This window comes from Xenopus laevis, chromosome 5S (assembly GCF_017654675.1).
Source record: "Xenopus laevis strain J_2021 chromosome 5S, Xenopus_laevis_v10.1, whole genome shotgun sequence".
NCBI lineage: Eukaryota > Metazoa > Chordata > Amphibia > Anura > Pipidae > Xenopus > Xenopus laevis.
Window position 1 is genome coordinate 12,146,060 of NC_054380.1, and position 13,918 is coordinate 12,159,977.

The 13,918-nt window shown below is 43.4% G+C and overlaps 1 protein-coding gene across 6 annotated transcripts in view; it reads right to left on the bottom strand.

The window, feature by feature from the left end:
• Window positions 1-1,847: 1,847 nt before the first annotated feature.
• The window catches only part of LOC108717690 (nuclear RNA export factor 1), a 36,400-nt gene continuing 24,329 nt past the window's right edge, over window positions 1,848-13,918 (bottom strand). For all 6 annotated transcript variants that reach the window (XM_018264946.2, XM_018264943.2, XM_018264947.2 and 3 more), the window contains 12 exons: window positions 12,968-13,077; window positions 11,760-11,796; window positions 11,573-11,638; window positions 8,334-8,389; window positions 7,305-7,412; window positions 6,689-6,750; window positions 5,852-5,967; window positions 5,377-5,419; window positions 4,966-5,038; window positions 3,515-3,700; window positions 2,702-2,762; window positions 1,848-2,215 (listed from right to left, as the gene is read on the bottom strand). In XM_018264946.2, the coding sequence (XP_018120435.1) occupies window positions 2,171-2,215; window positions 2,702-2,762; window positions 3,515-3,700; window positions 4,966-5,038; window positions 5,377-5,419; window positions 5,852-5,967; window positions 6,689-6,750; window positions 7,305-7,412; window positions 8,334-8,389; window positions 11,573-11,638; window positions 11,760-11,796; window positions 12,968-13,077 (963 nt within the window). In that variant the 3' untranslated portion in view covers window positions 1,848-2,170. The remainder of the gene's footprint in view (window positions 2,216-2,701; window positions 2,763-3,514; window positions 3,701-4,965; window positions 5,039-5,376; window positions 5,420-5,851; window positions 5,968-6,688; window positions 6,751-7,304; window positions 7,413-8,333; window positions 8,390-11,572; window positions 11,639-11,759; window positions 11,797-12,967; window positions 13,078-13,918) is intronic.

Sequence of the window (13,918 nt, forward strand, 5' to 3'; positions counted from 1 at the left end):
ATATCACTGAACAACTGCATCATTACTATTATTAAATAAGGACCTAAAAGGGTCCGTTGAGAGAAATCACTGTGCCTATATCACCATCTTTGATAATGGATAAATCAGAGTGCCTCCGTCTCTCCTTGTTGCATACATTGGAGATCAGTGGGAGGCCTGGTATGGTCAGGAACCAGATCCGCTACTAGGGTTGCCACCTGGCTGGCCGGTATTTTACCAACCTGGCCGGCAAAAATGATGCTTGATACTAATCGGAAACAACGGCAAGGATGTAGGAAGGTATTTTTTTCCAGAAAAGGTGGCAACGCTAACTGCTACCCCAAAGAGGACCCATTTGTTTTCTTTTTCTCAAAGGCTTATAGAAAAGATTCAGTACTTCTGGGCCACTCTGGTTACTGGATCTCATACAAATGTAAGGGTCCTGTATGTAATAAATAAAATGTCATGTAAAGATTGTGCCCTTGCTTCAGAACCTCTAACATTATTTAGCCATGGAAACTGCCGCTGGAATTCCAGCAAGGCCCACGTGTTACTGGCGCTTTCATAAGGAACGAGCATATAAATCAGCTCTAGTTGGTCATTTCTTCAGCAGCAAGCAAAAGAATTTCAAGCCCCTTTTACAGCACTGTGGTAAGAATGATTCACTAGATATCAATTAGGATGGGGCTCTGAGACAAGAGATTGTGAAAGCAGTAAGTACATATATAATTGAAGTACTGTGCATGCTGATATACAGTATTGTCCTATTATATATAGAGCCTATGATTAAGTATCCGATCGATACGAAATGCGTTAGGTGGTATCCTAGTGCACTGGAATAAATAAAATACTTTTTAATTGAAAAAGTCTGCCTGGAAGATTGGTCCTTAGAAGTGCCTGCTCAATTTTTCGATACGGTTATCCGTTCGTTCAGCTAAAGGTTAAGGGCGGTGCACCTGGGCCCCTTCTCCAAACTGGTGAGTTTTTCACTTTGAGATTTACTGCATTGACCTACTTGTGTTCATGATCCTAATTTAATGTCCTGTTTGCCCCAGGGAGCCTGTAGACAGCTGTCAAACATGAATTTAATTATACAAAGACACCGCAAAGCTAAATGGCCAGTCCAGGGGTCACAGACATGGCCATCGAGCTTGATAGCTAAAGATAGCACCAATGGTTGTGAACCTTGAACTTCAGATATTTCTGCTCTACAACTCCTCTTTATGTTAAGGAATGCTGGGAGTTGCTGCAAGAATTGGGGAGCAAAGGTTAAGGGCAGAGACGCTGCGATTCGGGGAGATTAGTCGGCCGGACTGATCTTTTAGTGCTTCCATTTTATCGAAAAGCCATTTTACTGGAGACTGGAATTTCCAGTTGAGGAACATTGGCTTAGAGCCCTGTTTCTAGGGGCAGAGACACACTGCGATTCGGGGAGATTGGTCCCCCGGCAACAAATCTCTTCTTCGGGGCTACTAATCTCAGAAAAGGAAGCGCTCCGAGTGCCATCCCGTGGGCAATTTACATTATAGCCGGCTGGAAGGCAGTTCGGGGAGATTAGTCGCCTGAAGAAGAGATTTGTCGCCGGGGGACTAATCTCTCCGAATCGCAGCGTCTCTGCCCCAAGAAACAGGGCTCTAGGCCAATGTTCCTCAACTGGAAATTCCAGTCTCCAGTAAGATGGCTTTTCGATAAAATGGAAGCACTAAAAGATCAGTACTATCAGTAGTCACATTTCAGATTAGTAGTAGTGGTAGTAGTGGTAGTGGTAGTGGTAGTGGTAGTAGTCCTGGGACATAACGAGGCTGAGAATGGCTAGTCCAATCCTAATCCTTTATGATAAGTGAGCACAGTAATGAAACACTCCCACGCCAACTCCAACGATTGTATTTAAGACAAACAAAATAATATTTAGGTCTTAACTTTTACAAATAGAATAAAAACCAACAGTTTATATTTTTCAAACAAGGGAACCGGCAGTGCTGAAGGGCTCAAAGGAAACATCTCGTGCCTAGACACTGCCTTAGCAACAAGAACGGGGGAAATGCAATTATTTTGCACCACTTCCCACCAACAAATGACTTGTGAGTTGCAGGGACTCACAAACCTGAGGATCTTGTCCACACAGAACCAATGTTAATAAGTTAACAGTTTCCGAGGTCTCTGCATGGATAAATGCACAAGGGCTGCAGACTTAAAGGGATACTTGGAAGGCATCTTCAGGGATTGTTCCCCTTTCCTATGGAAAACAAAATACAGTTAAGTACCGTATATACTCGAGTATAAGCAGAGTTTTTCAGCCCCCAAAATATGCTGAAAAACTCTACCTCGGCTTATACTCGGGTCAAGCGCAAAAACGGTCGCCAAGAATGGTCGCCGGCATCCAAAAACGAGACGCCGGCACCTCCAATGGGAGCAGAAACCCTCAATTTTTTGATTGAAACTTACCAGAAGCTGCTACATTTCTCACCCTCGGCTTATACTCGAGTCAATAAGCTTTCCCAGTTTTTTGAGGTAAAATTTGGTACCTCGGCTTATACTCGGGACGGCTTATACACGAGTATATACAGTAAGAAAATTCACAACTGAGATACAACTCTGGTGACGTTATCAGTGGCCCATTTTGCCAGAGCTTTATATGCTACAATTCTAGGTTGATGTTTATCTATGACACAAGTTTAATAACAAAAAGGCATCAGCTGTAAGAGAACTAAAACAAAATTACCTTCAAGAGATTGAAAATATTTTGCGCTTGTTCCACATTCCAGTTATTGTCTTCAAGGCATCTAGAATAAAATAAATGGCAATTTAACAAACTGCCAGGCCGTCAAATGATTAACTCACACCCCCAGACTGACTATTCCAAGCCTGCCTCTCAAACCACTACCTGGTTGCTATGGTAAGTGGTAGTGATGTGGGGGCCGACCCGATACCCGTGGGACCCACCGATCTCACACGAGACCTTCCAAATGCCGGCTTCCGAGTTTTTATAAACATGCACCTCTCACCCCGCCCCTTTTGTGACGTCATCGGCGGGCGGGTCTATAAAAGAGACCCGGAAGTCGTGTTCAGGTGGGTGCGGATGGTGGGAGGGCAGGTGGCTGGTGTGGGTCGGGAAAAGCCCGACCCGCACATCACTAGTAAGTATTTTCCTAGCAACCACCTTTAAGTTTACCAGCAGAGCAGCTGTTATATATATGTGAGGATACCACTTTTTACATCAGATTAATTGTTAATTGGAAGGTACTTTACTAATGTAAAGGAAATGTGCCAATAAAAATGTATTTTTGCATGTTGTTATGGCTGAGGTTGTGCTACATTATCATTATTCTGCATATATTTGTGTGTGTGTGTCCACATCTGTCAAAATTAAAGTAATGACTGGGAGCTGCCACATTACCTGCCACACTAGAGACATATTTCTTTAGGCAGCGAGAGACCATTTACTAAGGGAGTTGCTGCATCTATGACATAGTTAATATATGAAAATATCAGTCAGGGAGGGAGGAAAGTGACTTGCAGTGAAAAGCAGACTCACTTCAGTGCCCACTCCATCTTCATTCCAGTAGATTCAGAAAAATTCGTGAGTACTGCCATATTACTATCATACAGCGCCAAATTGTTGCTAGGGGTGTCAATGTCAGGGGACTCTGCTCCATTTTTGTCTTCATGCAGATCCACATAGGAGTTTATAATGACTAACTGGTCATTCAAAATCTGAGCACTGGAAGAGACATGAGAGAAAATCAAACTGGCACCATTAACACGTATGAGGTATGTCTCCCCAAGGGAATATACCCACCAGCATTCTCATATGCAGTTGCCATATAGTATTGCTCACTGTACAGAACCACATACAGTAACAAGTAAATGAGTTTTGGTTCTATTTTTAAGTATAAGTAAACCTTAAAAATAAGTGAATAAAAAATAAATGAAGGTGCTATTCTAAGAACGTTTGCAATGTACATTCATTATTTATTTTTCATTCCAAGATATTAAACAGAATATTAACAATATTAAATTAGACAAGTAACACTAAAAATTTACTAAAGTAAAAAAGTAAAAAATCCATTCCTCCCCCTCCAATAATACTGCTATCCTGGACAAAGTTTTAACTCTCTTAATATTTAATACATAAATAGTGCAACAAAATCTCATTTCCGCTTGTTTGTAAAAAAGGCGATGTGGCGACCTGCACTTACGCACGCGCTCCAATGTCCTGCTAGCTGACTTCTTTCTAAAACTGGAAGTTACTGGGGCAGCTCCTGTTCAGCCAATGACTTTTTATTTACTTGTCTCCTTCTCTGTTGAGCTTGGTAGCTGCTCACCCCTTCCCTTTCCTTTCCCAGCCACCTTGTTCCCCACACTCTGCCTGCACACACACATATCACATAGCGGGCAAAGTTCCACACAGACTGTTCCATGGAGCCATTCTGTGCACCAAGCAGAGAGAGAGAGCAGAGAGACTGAACAGCAGTTGCCCCAGTTACTTCCAGTGAGTTGATATGTGGTGCTGCAGCTGAGCCCATTTTGCTCTGTGTGAGCCGTGTGGGGAACGCAGTTGCTGGAAAAGGAGAGGGAAGGGGGGAGTGAGCAACTACCAAACTCAACAGAGGAGACAAGCAAATAAAAAGTCACCGGCTGAACATCAGCTGCCCCAGTAACTTCTGGTTTTAGAAAGAAGCCGGCTCGCAGGACATTGGAGCGCGCACGTAAATGCAGGTCGCCATATCGCCTTTTTACAACAAACCGGAAGTGAGATTTTGTTGCACACTGCAATGATCACAAATAAGTCATTTTTCACTGACAGATTTAATGTTGGACAACACATTGGGTCTTATTATAGAAAGTCTGACCCTAAGGTCCATAAAGGAAGGGGGGCCCAAAAGAGAGGTGTCTAATCTCTGGAAGAAAGTAAAGAGAATGACAGAATATGGCCTCTACAACTGATCCTACCCACCCATTAATGGGCAAACCTGTGTATCTCACCAGGCTTCCGTTGCCGGCACAATGAGGAAAGACCTTCTGAATGATCGACACAGTTTCTTCCATTTCTGTGTGTCTGTGGGTTACAGTAATGTATATAATGTATCAGAAAGATAAATATGCATCAGTTCTCCACAGGCTGTTTTTGGGTTTGTGGGTGTCATTCTGACTAATGGTGGGGTAGCTTTAATACATAGGGTAATATAGGCAGAAGAGGAAGACATGAAGGGAGGGACAGTTTAATTCTGGAAACAGAATTGTTCATAGGCTGAGGATAAAAAAGAAAACTGGCCTGTCAGTGCAAATAATATCCAGGACGATCTCAGTCCTATATAACTAGGCATGAGAAGTTGCTATATTTTTAATTTCAATATAACAGAGTTTAGTACATTCAATAGGAATCCTATAACTTACCTTCTTTGAATATTCCATCTACAGAAAACCCTATTAGGGAAGGCTGGAAAAAACAAAATGACGCTTTAATAGTGAAGCAATAAAATTGGCATTAAGTTCTGCTAATGAGACTGGACGTTACTTAGAATCACTTCTAATCAGTCTAATAAAACTAAAGAATGCCCAACGTGCCAAAGAATTCAATGAGAGTGGTGGCTAGCTGCATGTAGATATAGGGACATGAGGCTCTTTGCCCATATAGCAGCTAGGGTTGCCACCTGGCCGGTATTTTACCTGCCTGGCTAGTAAAAATTATGGTTATTAATAGGGAAAAAAGATAAATATATAGGAAGGCCGATATTTTTTTCCAGAAAAGGTGGCAACCCTTATAGCAGAACAAGTGGGTATGATAGTATTGCCCACTCACTTACTGATATATATTACATTCTATACACATATAATCCACTACATATACATCCCTTGTGAGGGTACCTACAGTCTGAAACCAGACATCCAGAGTGAAGGAGCTCAGGTCATGCTCTGTACTAGGAAGGTTGCACAGGAATCCCACCACTTGCAATCGGTTGTACTTCATCAGCTGCTGCCTTAATGCTACAATAAACAGAACCAAATTTAGAAACCAGAACACAAAGGGGAAATAAAGCTCCCAAGTGGGAGAGTAAAGCTTAATAGCAATGGCACAACAAAAGGACAGGGATTCGTAACCTTTGGGTTCCCATGCTGTTTATGATGGGTATCAATAATCACATTACAAAAGCGAGCTCCAATTAAATATAGTAATTAAAACAAGGCGAATAAGTGGGTTGTAATTCTAAATCAATGTTAAGGTTGCAACGGTGATTATGCAGCATAACCACTGGTAAAGAGGGCAGACTCAATGCAATTGCTGGGGAGCTCAGCAGTTATACGCCTTAATGACTAAACCCAGATCCACTCAAACACCCCTGAATCCCCAGCTCTTGTTGTGTCAGTTTGGTGCTCCTGCTTCTCCTCCTGGGGACTAGAAATGTAGGAGCAATAATAACCCCTCTACAATTAATGGTAAGGATGTGATGTCATAGGAGAGCCGGTAGGGAGTACATGTGACTACTATTTTGTAGGTGCTTGTACCTGTAGCTGTGCAGCCCCACCTCTCTGATTGCTTATAACAGGGTGCATATTGATTGTGTCCCCAAACACATAGATTTTAACAACCATCAGTAATTCTGTATATTACATAGCGTGCATAAAGATATGGAACGGTGTGCTACATGAGTAGTTGGGAGAACCACAGAGGAAGAGAACATTGAATACTGCCTGGAGATAAACAAACCTGCTTTTCTAACTCGCAATAAGTTCCTGTTCTCTTTCAGGTAGTCCTTCGCTTGTTCAACACTAAACAGAAACAAGAAACAGTCCCTGAAAGCTTTGCATGTTATACAAAACAAATAAACAGATTTCAGAAGAGTAATTTTTAAGGACAATCTACGCAATCTCAAGATTTCCTTCATGTGTTTGATTTATTGTAACTGAGAGAAAATTTATAAAGATATGCAAATGTGCAAGGTATTGTGCCAGGCACGCACCTTCTCTGCCTCTCCTACCTCCTAGTCCGGTCCCCAGTCTGGCAGGCGTGTGCGGCCTTTTTGCACAAGCGCACTGTCCCTTTCATGCACTTTTGTTTGTGCATGTGAGCACACAGTTTTTATAGCACATGTGCGCACACGCATGTGGGGAGCTACAACTGGCCGGGCTGGCCTGGCACTGAACTGGAATCTTGGCTGGAAGGGAACAGTCATTGTTTCAAGGATGCAAGGAATAAGAAGCAGCAGCTTTCTGGGGTATTAGGCCATGTTTGTAGACATGCAGTGAATGAAGAATGGCTCAGTCCTGGCAGGCAACAAGGCAGCCCCAACACATATTTCTAAAGGAAAGCCGCAGTCACTTACCAAATGTGTGGAAGGGAAATATTCGGCAAACTGAAAGAGCAGCAGGAGTTCTCGTGGTAGAGAGGCAGCAGCTGCTGGCGGTGAGCAGAATCATATATAGTAAAATACCTGAAATATGTGAAAAAAAAAAAAAAAAAAAAAAGTATATATATATTTATACCTAGGTGCAGGTAAAATGTGTACAAAATAAAAAAAATACCGCACTCAACAGGCTCAGTTACAGAAACTGATTTAATTGGACAAACAAAAGAAACATGGTTGCCCTTTAATTGGTCCCCACTATAGCTTTCCAGCTATAATCAGTTGATGCCAGTGGTGGCTAATAAAAGGGCAACCATGTTTGGGAGTTTCAACCTTCAAAGCAGTGAGTAAGTTGCAGGTAAAACGTAGTCCCTGCGTTAAATGTATAATGAAGAAGTAGAATTCTTAACACTGTTTAGCAACTAATTACACACATGTTGGCGCCATTTTCAAGGGGAGGGGTTTAAGGTTTGAATTTTTTCCACTCTGTTGTTACCTTGACAAAGGTCTCAAGGAAGACACACGCACGCACACACACACTGCATATTATGTCTCATCCCATATGTATGCAATAATGTTGTAATCAAAGCTTTAAGGCACTTATAGGTGAAATAACCGAAGGTCTGTTCAAGAAGGGAAAGAAGGGCATCATTTTTACTCTGTATAATTGTGGCTTATAACCGTGGCAACAGTGAATAGGTGGGTTCCAATGATTCTATGGAATTTTGATATACACATCTTAGTAACTACCCTGCAAAGGTGGGTTAAAGGGTACATGGTATTTGTGGGGCACAGTGCCATGATCATGACTACAGTATGTACCGGCTTTAGACTTATTCAGAAAGGCCCATCAGGTACAGAGAGACTGAAACAGCCCCAGTTAATAGTGACTGTCTACGATTTCTTACTGCGACCCCTCTGGAATTTGCCAGAAAATACAGATTGCTTGTCTGGACCAATAGGACTGCACTATATGCACTGCACTATATGTCCAAAAAAATGGCTCACCTGTTCATAAATGGCACCAGAAATGCTCGGACATCTTCATTTACAAAGAAACTGCCCTAGAAACAACACAGATTTGTATTAAATGATGATCTTCGTTAGACAAGAAACATAAAATGTCGGGGAAACAATCCAGAAAAGAGGATTTTGTGATACTCACCATTAAATCCCTTTTTCTTCAGAGGTCTGAGGGACACAGGGGCCATGGGGTATAGTATCCACTACTAGGAGGCAGGACACTAGAGCAGAAGCGGACTCCTGCCCCTCATGCTATACCCGGAGTAATACTGGAGGACTTCAGTTTTGAATAGCCAAGATGGTGAACTTCAACTAGAACTGTAACTTTGTACAAGCAACTGTGTTACCAGGGTAAGAGGAGTTCAGAATGACCACTTCCTGGGCGGGAAGCCCTGTGTCCCACAGACCTCTAAAGAGAAAGGGATTTAACGGTGAGTATCACAAAATTTTTCTCTTACAGTTGTCTGTGGGACACAGGGGCCGTGGAACATACCAAAGCTGTCCCAACAAAGTGGGTGGGAGGAAGTGAAGCCATTGACTTTAAGGCACTGCGGCCTGTAGCACTTTCCTGCCAAAGTATGTCTCTAATGCCGCAAAGACCTCACATTTATAAAATCTTGTGAAGGCATTTAAGGATGCCTATGTGGCTGCTTTAGAAACTTGTTCAGCCGAGGCCTGGTTTCTGAAAGCCCATGAAGTACTGATACATCTAGTAGAGTGAGCTCTGATTTTTAATGGAGGGGACTGCCCCCTGGCCACATAAGCTCTGCGAATAGCCTCCCGGATCCACCTGGAAATTGTGATTTTTGAAGCAGGAGTACTCTGGTGTGCTCCGGAATGTAGCATGAACAGTGAGGAAGATATACGAATATCCTTCGTACGGTCCAGGTAAAATTGTGCTTGCACGTGGGTGCGGGCAGAATGATGGAATGGTGAGGTCCTGGTTGATGTGAAAATCAAATACTACCTTGGGTAGAAACGAGGGAACCGTGAGCAGGACTGCCCCGATCAGAGTGGAACACCAGAAAAAGAGCTTGGTAGGATAGAGCGCCCAGCTCGGACACCCTGCACGCAGAAATGATCGCAAACAGGAAAAAACACTTTTCACTTTACCCATGGTAAAGGTATTGTCGTCAGAGTGGGGCTTGTAGAGCCCTAAGAACAAGGTTGAGATTCCATGGCGGTAGTGGTTGAAGTTATGGGGGAACCGTATGAACTGCTCCCCGTATAAAAGGTACGAATGTCTGGTAAGGCCGCAAGTTTTTTTGGAACTAGATGGAGAGAGAAGATATCTGATTTTAGTTACAATGGGGAATGACCCTTGTCCAGACCTTCCTGAAGAGACTGTAGGCGGTGAAGGACCATAAAGGTAGGGAACTGAATCTTTTGTTGAAAACAGCAGTCTCTATAGCAGCGCCATACTCGGTGATATGTTGCTGACGATACCGGCTTCCTTGCAGCCATCAGAGTTTTGATGACCGTTGTGGAGAACCGGTTATGTTTGAGAAGTAGTGTCTCAAGAGCCATGCCGTCAAATTGAGCGTCCCAGGATTGGGGTGGAGAATGGGACCTTGGGCTAGAATGTCTGGGCGAGACAGCAGTGTCCACCAGTTGTTCCCTGCTATATTGAAAAGCTCTGAGAACCATGCTCAGAGTGGCCAGCAAGGTGCTACGAGAACCACCGTGCACTTTTCACTGAGTATCTTCCGTATTACCCTGGGAAGAAGAGGTAACGGAGGGAAAACGTATCCGAGTCGTAAGTTCCACGGAGTGGTTAGAGCGTTGACCGCGAGAGGGTCCCTGTAACAAGCCATGAACTATGGGAGTTATCTGTTGGAGTTGGCGTGTTGCCATAAGGTCAATGTCTGGGGGGCCCCCTTTCGGTAATGGCCCAACAGACTTCCTTGTGTAGTGACCACTCCCCCGGGTCTAAGGTCTGCCGGCTGAGGTAGGACTAAGGGTCTAAGCTTGCCAGTTTTCCAGCCCCGGTATGAATACCGCTGACAGAAGCGTGTTTTTTCTCCGGCCCCAATAGAATGCTCCCCACTTCCTGCAGAGCTTGTCGGGTGTGCCCACTTGATGATTTAGGTAAACCACTGTGGTGGCATTGTCGGACTGGACTCGTATACCAAGTGAATGTCTAGAGCAGCCAGAAACTCGTTTGAGTTCATTGTCGCAATCATGGAGTGAAGAGATTCCATCTTGAAATGTGCTAGTCAGATGAATGTATTGTGCCTTTTTAGGTTGGTGGTTCTGTGAATTTGTGGGTCGGGCCGCAGGTTTTGACTCCTTTTTTCTGATCACGCCTACTTCCGATGATGTCACTTCCGGTTTACAATGACAGCACTTCCTGATTCTTGATAGTCAACGGGTCGCGGGTCCGGGTTGTGGATAAGGTACTTGCTGGTCGGGTTACGGGTCCAAGCAGGTAAGAATGAGGGTCCGGGTTGCGGATTGCAGGTTCCAAAAAATGGACCGCGCAGGACTAACTCACGGTTCCTCGATTCGGGACAGGCATGCACTTGTCAGCTGGGCTCAGTTAGAAGCAGAGACTCTGGCACTGTGTGGCTTGCTCTCTATGGAGACTGACTAGCCGAAGTGCAGCAATCCCACGGAGGGGGCAGCCTAAGAAAAAATATTCTCTGTCATGAGAATACTTCAGGGCAGCCCCTGTTGCCAAGACTGAAGTCTGGCCGCAGCATTGTAGTGTCGTTCTCTTGTATCTTGTGTGAGAAGATGATAGATGTCCTGTCTCCTTGAGGACACTAGAAAAACTGAAGTCCTCTAGTATTACTCGGGGGGGGGTGTATAGCATTTGGGGGAGGAGTCAGCTTCTGCTCTAGTGTCCTGACTCCTAGTAGTGGATGATATAACCCACGGTCCCTGTGTCCCACAGACAACATAGGAAAGGTACCGGGAGATATAAAGGGGGAGTGCAGCTTTGCTTTCAGTAGTGTTATAAATGGACATAGTCTAAGAAATGTTTCAATTGGTCATCATCTGCTTATTTTATATTTTTGCTTGTGGAGGGGTTGCTGCTCAATACACTACCACTGCCCCCATCACTTTCCTATTCTCCCATTATCCCTCTGCAACCAAATATCCATATCATCCTGCCCCACCTAATGCCCAATCGGCTCACATTGCCTCTGTGTCTCTCGCCAATATTTTTAACATGTAGTGCTTTAGTAAGTATAAAAAGAAAAAGGCAATAAGGCAAATACCTTAACGGAGGGGAGACTTCTAGGGACCTTGCCAAAAAAGCAGCCCACCTTGAAGAAATGTCCATCCTACATTAAAGGAATGGGTACAGATCTTATACAGTTCAGTCATGAGCGTTAATGTGAACTGTTGTTATTACATTATCTACATTTCATTACATTGTGTATATTATAGAGGTGCAGCACTTACCAGTATTTGTACTGAAGGGAAATGATTCATTATTATCCTAGATAATTAAAGATAAAGAATATTTGTGATAGATCAGCAGAAAGTGACACCAAGAATTTGCTGTTGTGATGATTAGAAATGGACAATACCTGATATATGGGATCTCTCTGTACAGACTATGAGCAAACATAGGGGACTGTTCCTGCTGAATTGGATTGCTGGACGGCATCAATGAACAGATGCGGCTGCGATCCGATGGGATTTTTAGCCTCGTCTGATCAACATCTGCCCGACTTTCGGCCAGATATCGATCGGGGAAGCCTGTTGGAGGGCCCCATACATGGGACAATAAGTTGCCGACTCGGTCTGTCTGCAGCTTTTATCGGACCGTGTATGGCCCCCTTTAGAGTCTGTACTGAATTGTGCTTAGTACAGAGGAATACCTATGGTACCTCTCTGTACAGGCTATGAGCAAACTTAGGTGCTGTTCCTGCTGAATTATGCTTAGTACAGGGGAATACCTATGCTGTCATAGTTTTATGGTATCTCTCTGTACAGGCTATAAGCAAACTTAGGGGACTGCTCCTGCTGAATTGTGCTTAGTACAGGGGAATACCTACTGTTGGGACTTCTAAAAGATTTATTTTTGACTGAAAGAGTTGTTACTTCTGCTGCAATGCCAATGTATATTGTCTGGCTACCTGACCCCTATAATATTAAAAACAACCTTAAAGGAACAGTTCCGCATAAAAATAAAAACTGGCTAAATAGATAGGCTGTGCAAAATAAAAATTCTTATATAGTTAGTTAGCCAAAAATGTAATGTATGAAGGCTGGAGTGACTGGATGTCTAACATAATAGCCAGAAAACTACTTCCTGCTTTTCAGTTCTCTAACTCTGAGTTAGTCAATGACTCTAAGGGGGGGCCACATGGGACATAACTGTTCAGTGAGTTTCCAATTGATCCTTAGCATGCCGCTCGGATTTAAAAGCAAACAGTTATGACCCACGTGCCTCCCCCCCCTCCTCAAGTCACTGATTGGTTGTTGCCTGGTAACCAATCAATGGAAAAAAACATAATACCCCTTTAACATTCACAACAAATAACCCAGGTCCATTATTGGGGCTGAACTAGAAAGAAACCGTCACTTTATATATAAAAACATTGTTTGTAATAATAAAGAGTCATGTTGCAGAAGGCACTTCATCATAAAAGCCATGATCTAACCTGTAGTAAGTGCTGGTGCTCTCCAAAGACGCAAGGAAAGGATTTCCCTCCAGCCAGAGCTCCTTCAACTCCAGGTTGTGTAGAACATTGATATCCTGAGCCTGGCAAATCTACGAAACAAATATGGCTACTGCATTCAAAACAACAACAGAGCTGAGGAACAAAACGGTTATGGTTCAATCGTGCTCAGTCAGATCGTATGCCTGTAGATTGCAGCGGTCTTACTTTTTCTTCCTGCTAGTCCTTGAAAAACATGACGGAACTCCTGCTGTGTAAGGTAACAGTTTTACGGTTACGGTTAATTTGCTGGATTACACAATGTAGCTTACTTGGTCTACATGTTTTTTTACAGCCCTAAGGGCAGAGACATACGCTCAGACTCGGGGAGAATGTAAATCACCGGCGGGATGGCAGTCGGAGTCCTTAGTTTTTTGAAGTAGCCCGAAGGAAGTGCTCCAATTGCCATCCCGCCGGCGATTTACATTCTAGCCGGCAGGAAGGCAGTTTGGGGAGATTAGTCACCCGAAGAAGAGATTTGTTGCTGGGCGACTAATCTCCCCGAATCTCAGTGTATGTCTCTGCCCTTAGTAGGCTATACTTGGCATTACTTCTGTTATTGATGTTGATGCATCAGGGATAGGCCAAAGTTGCAATTTCCTTGATTTGGACTAAAAGGACACGTGGTTGTATGCACAATAAAAGAAAGACTACACAATTGCGCTGAATGGACTTTAATGGACTATATGAACCAATTTTGATATTTTTTGTTTTGTATATTCTTTATTTTCAGCTTTTGAAATAAATAAAAATTAAAGAAACTCGAGTAGTATACAAGTCATGACAACAAGTTTTTAGCCACTCATTACACAGCAGTATTCCTTCAAAGAGAAGCAAACCCTAAACTTAAAAAAAACCCTACCCTACAAAGACCCCCCTCCCTCCAGCCTACGT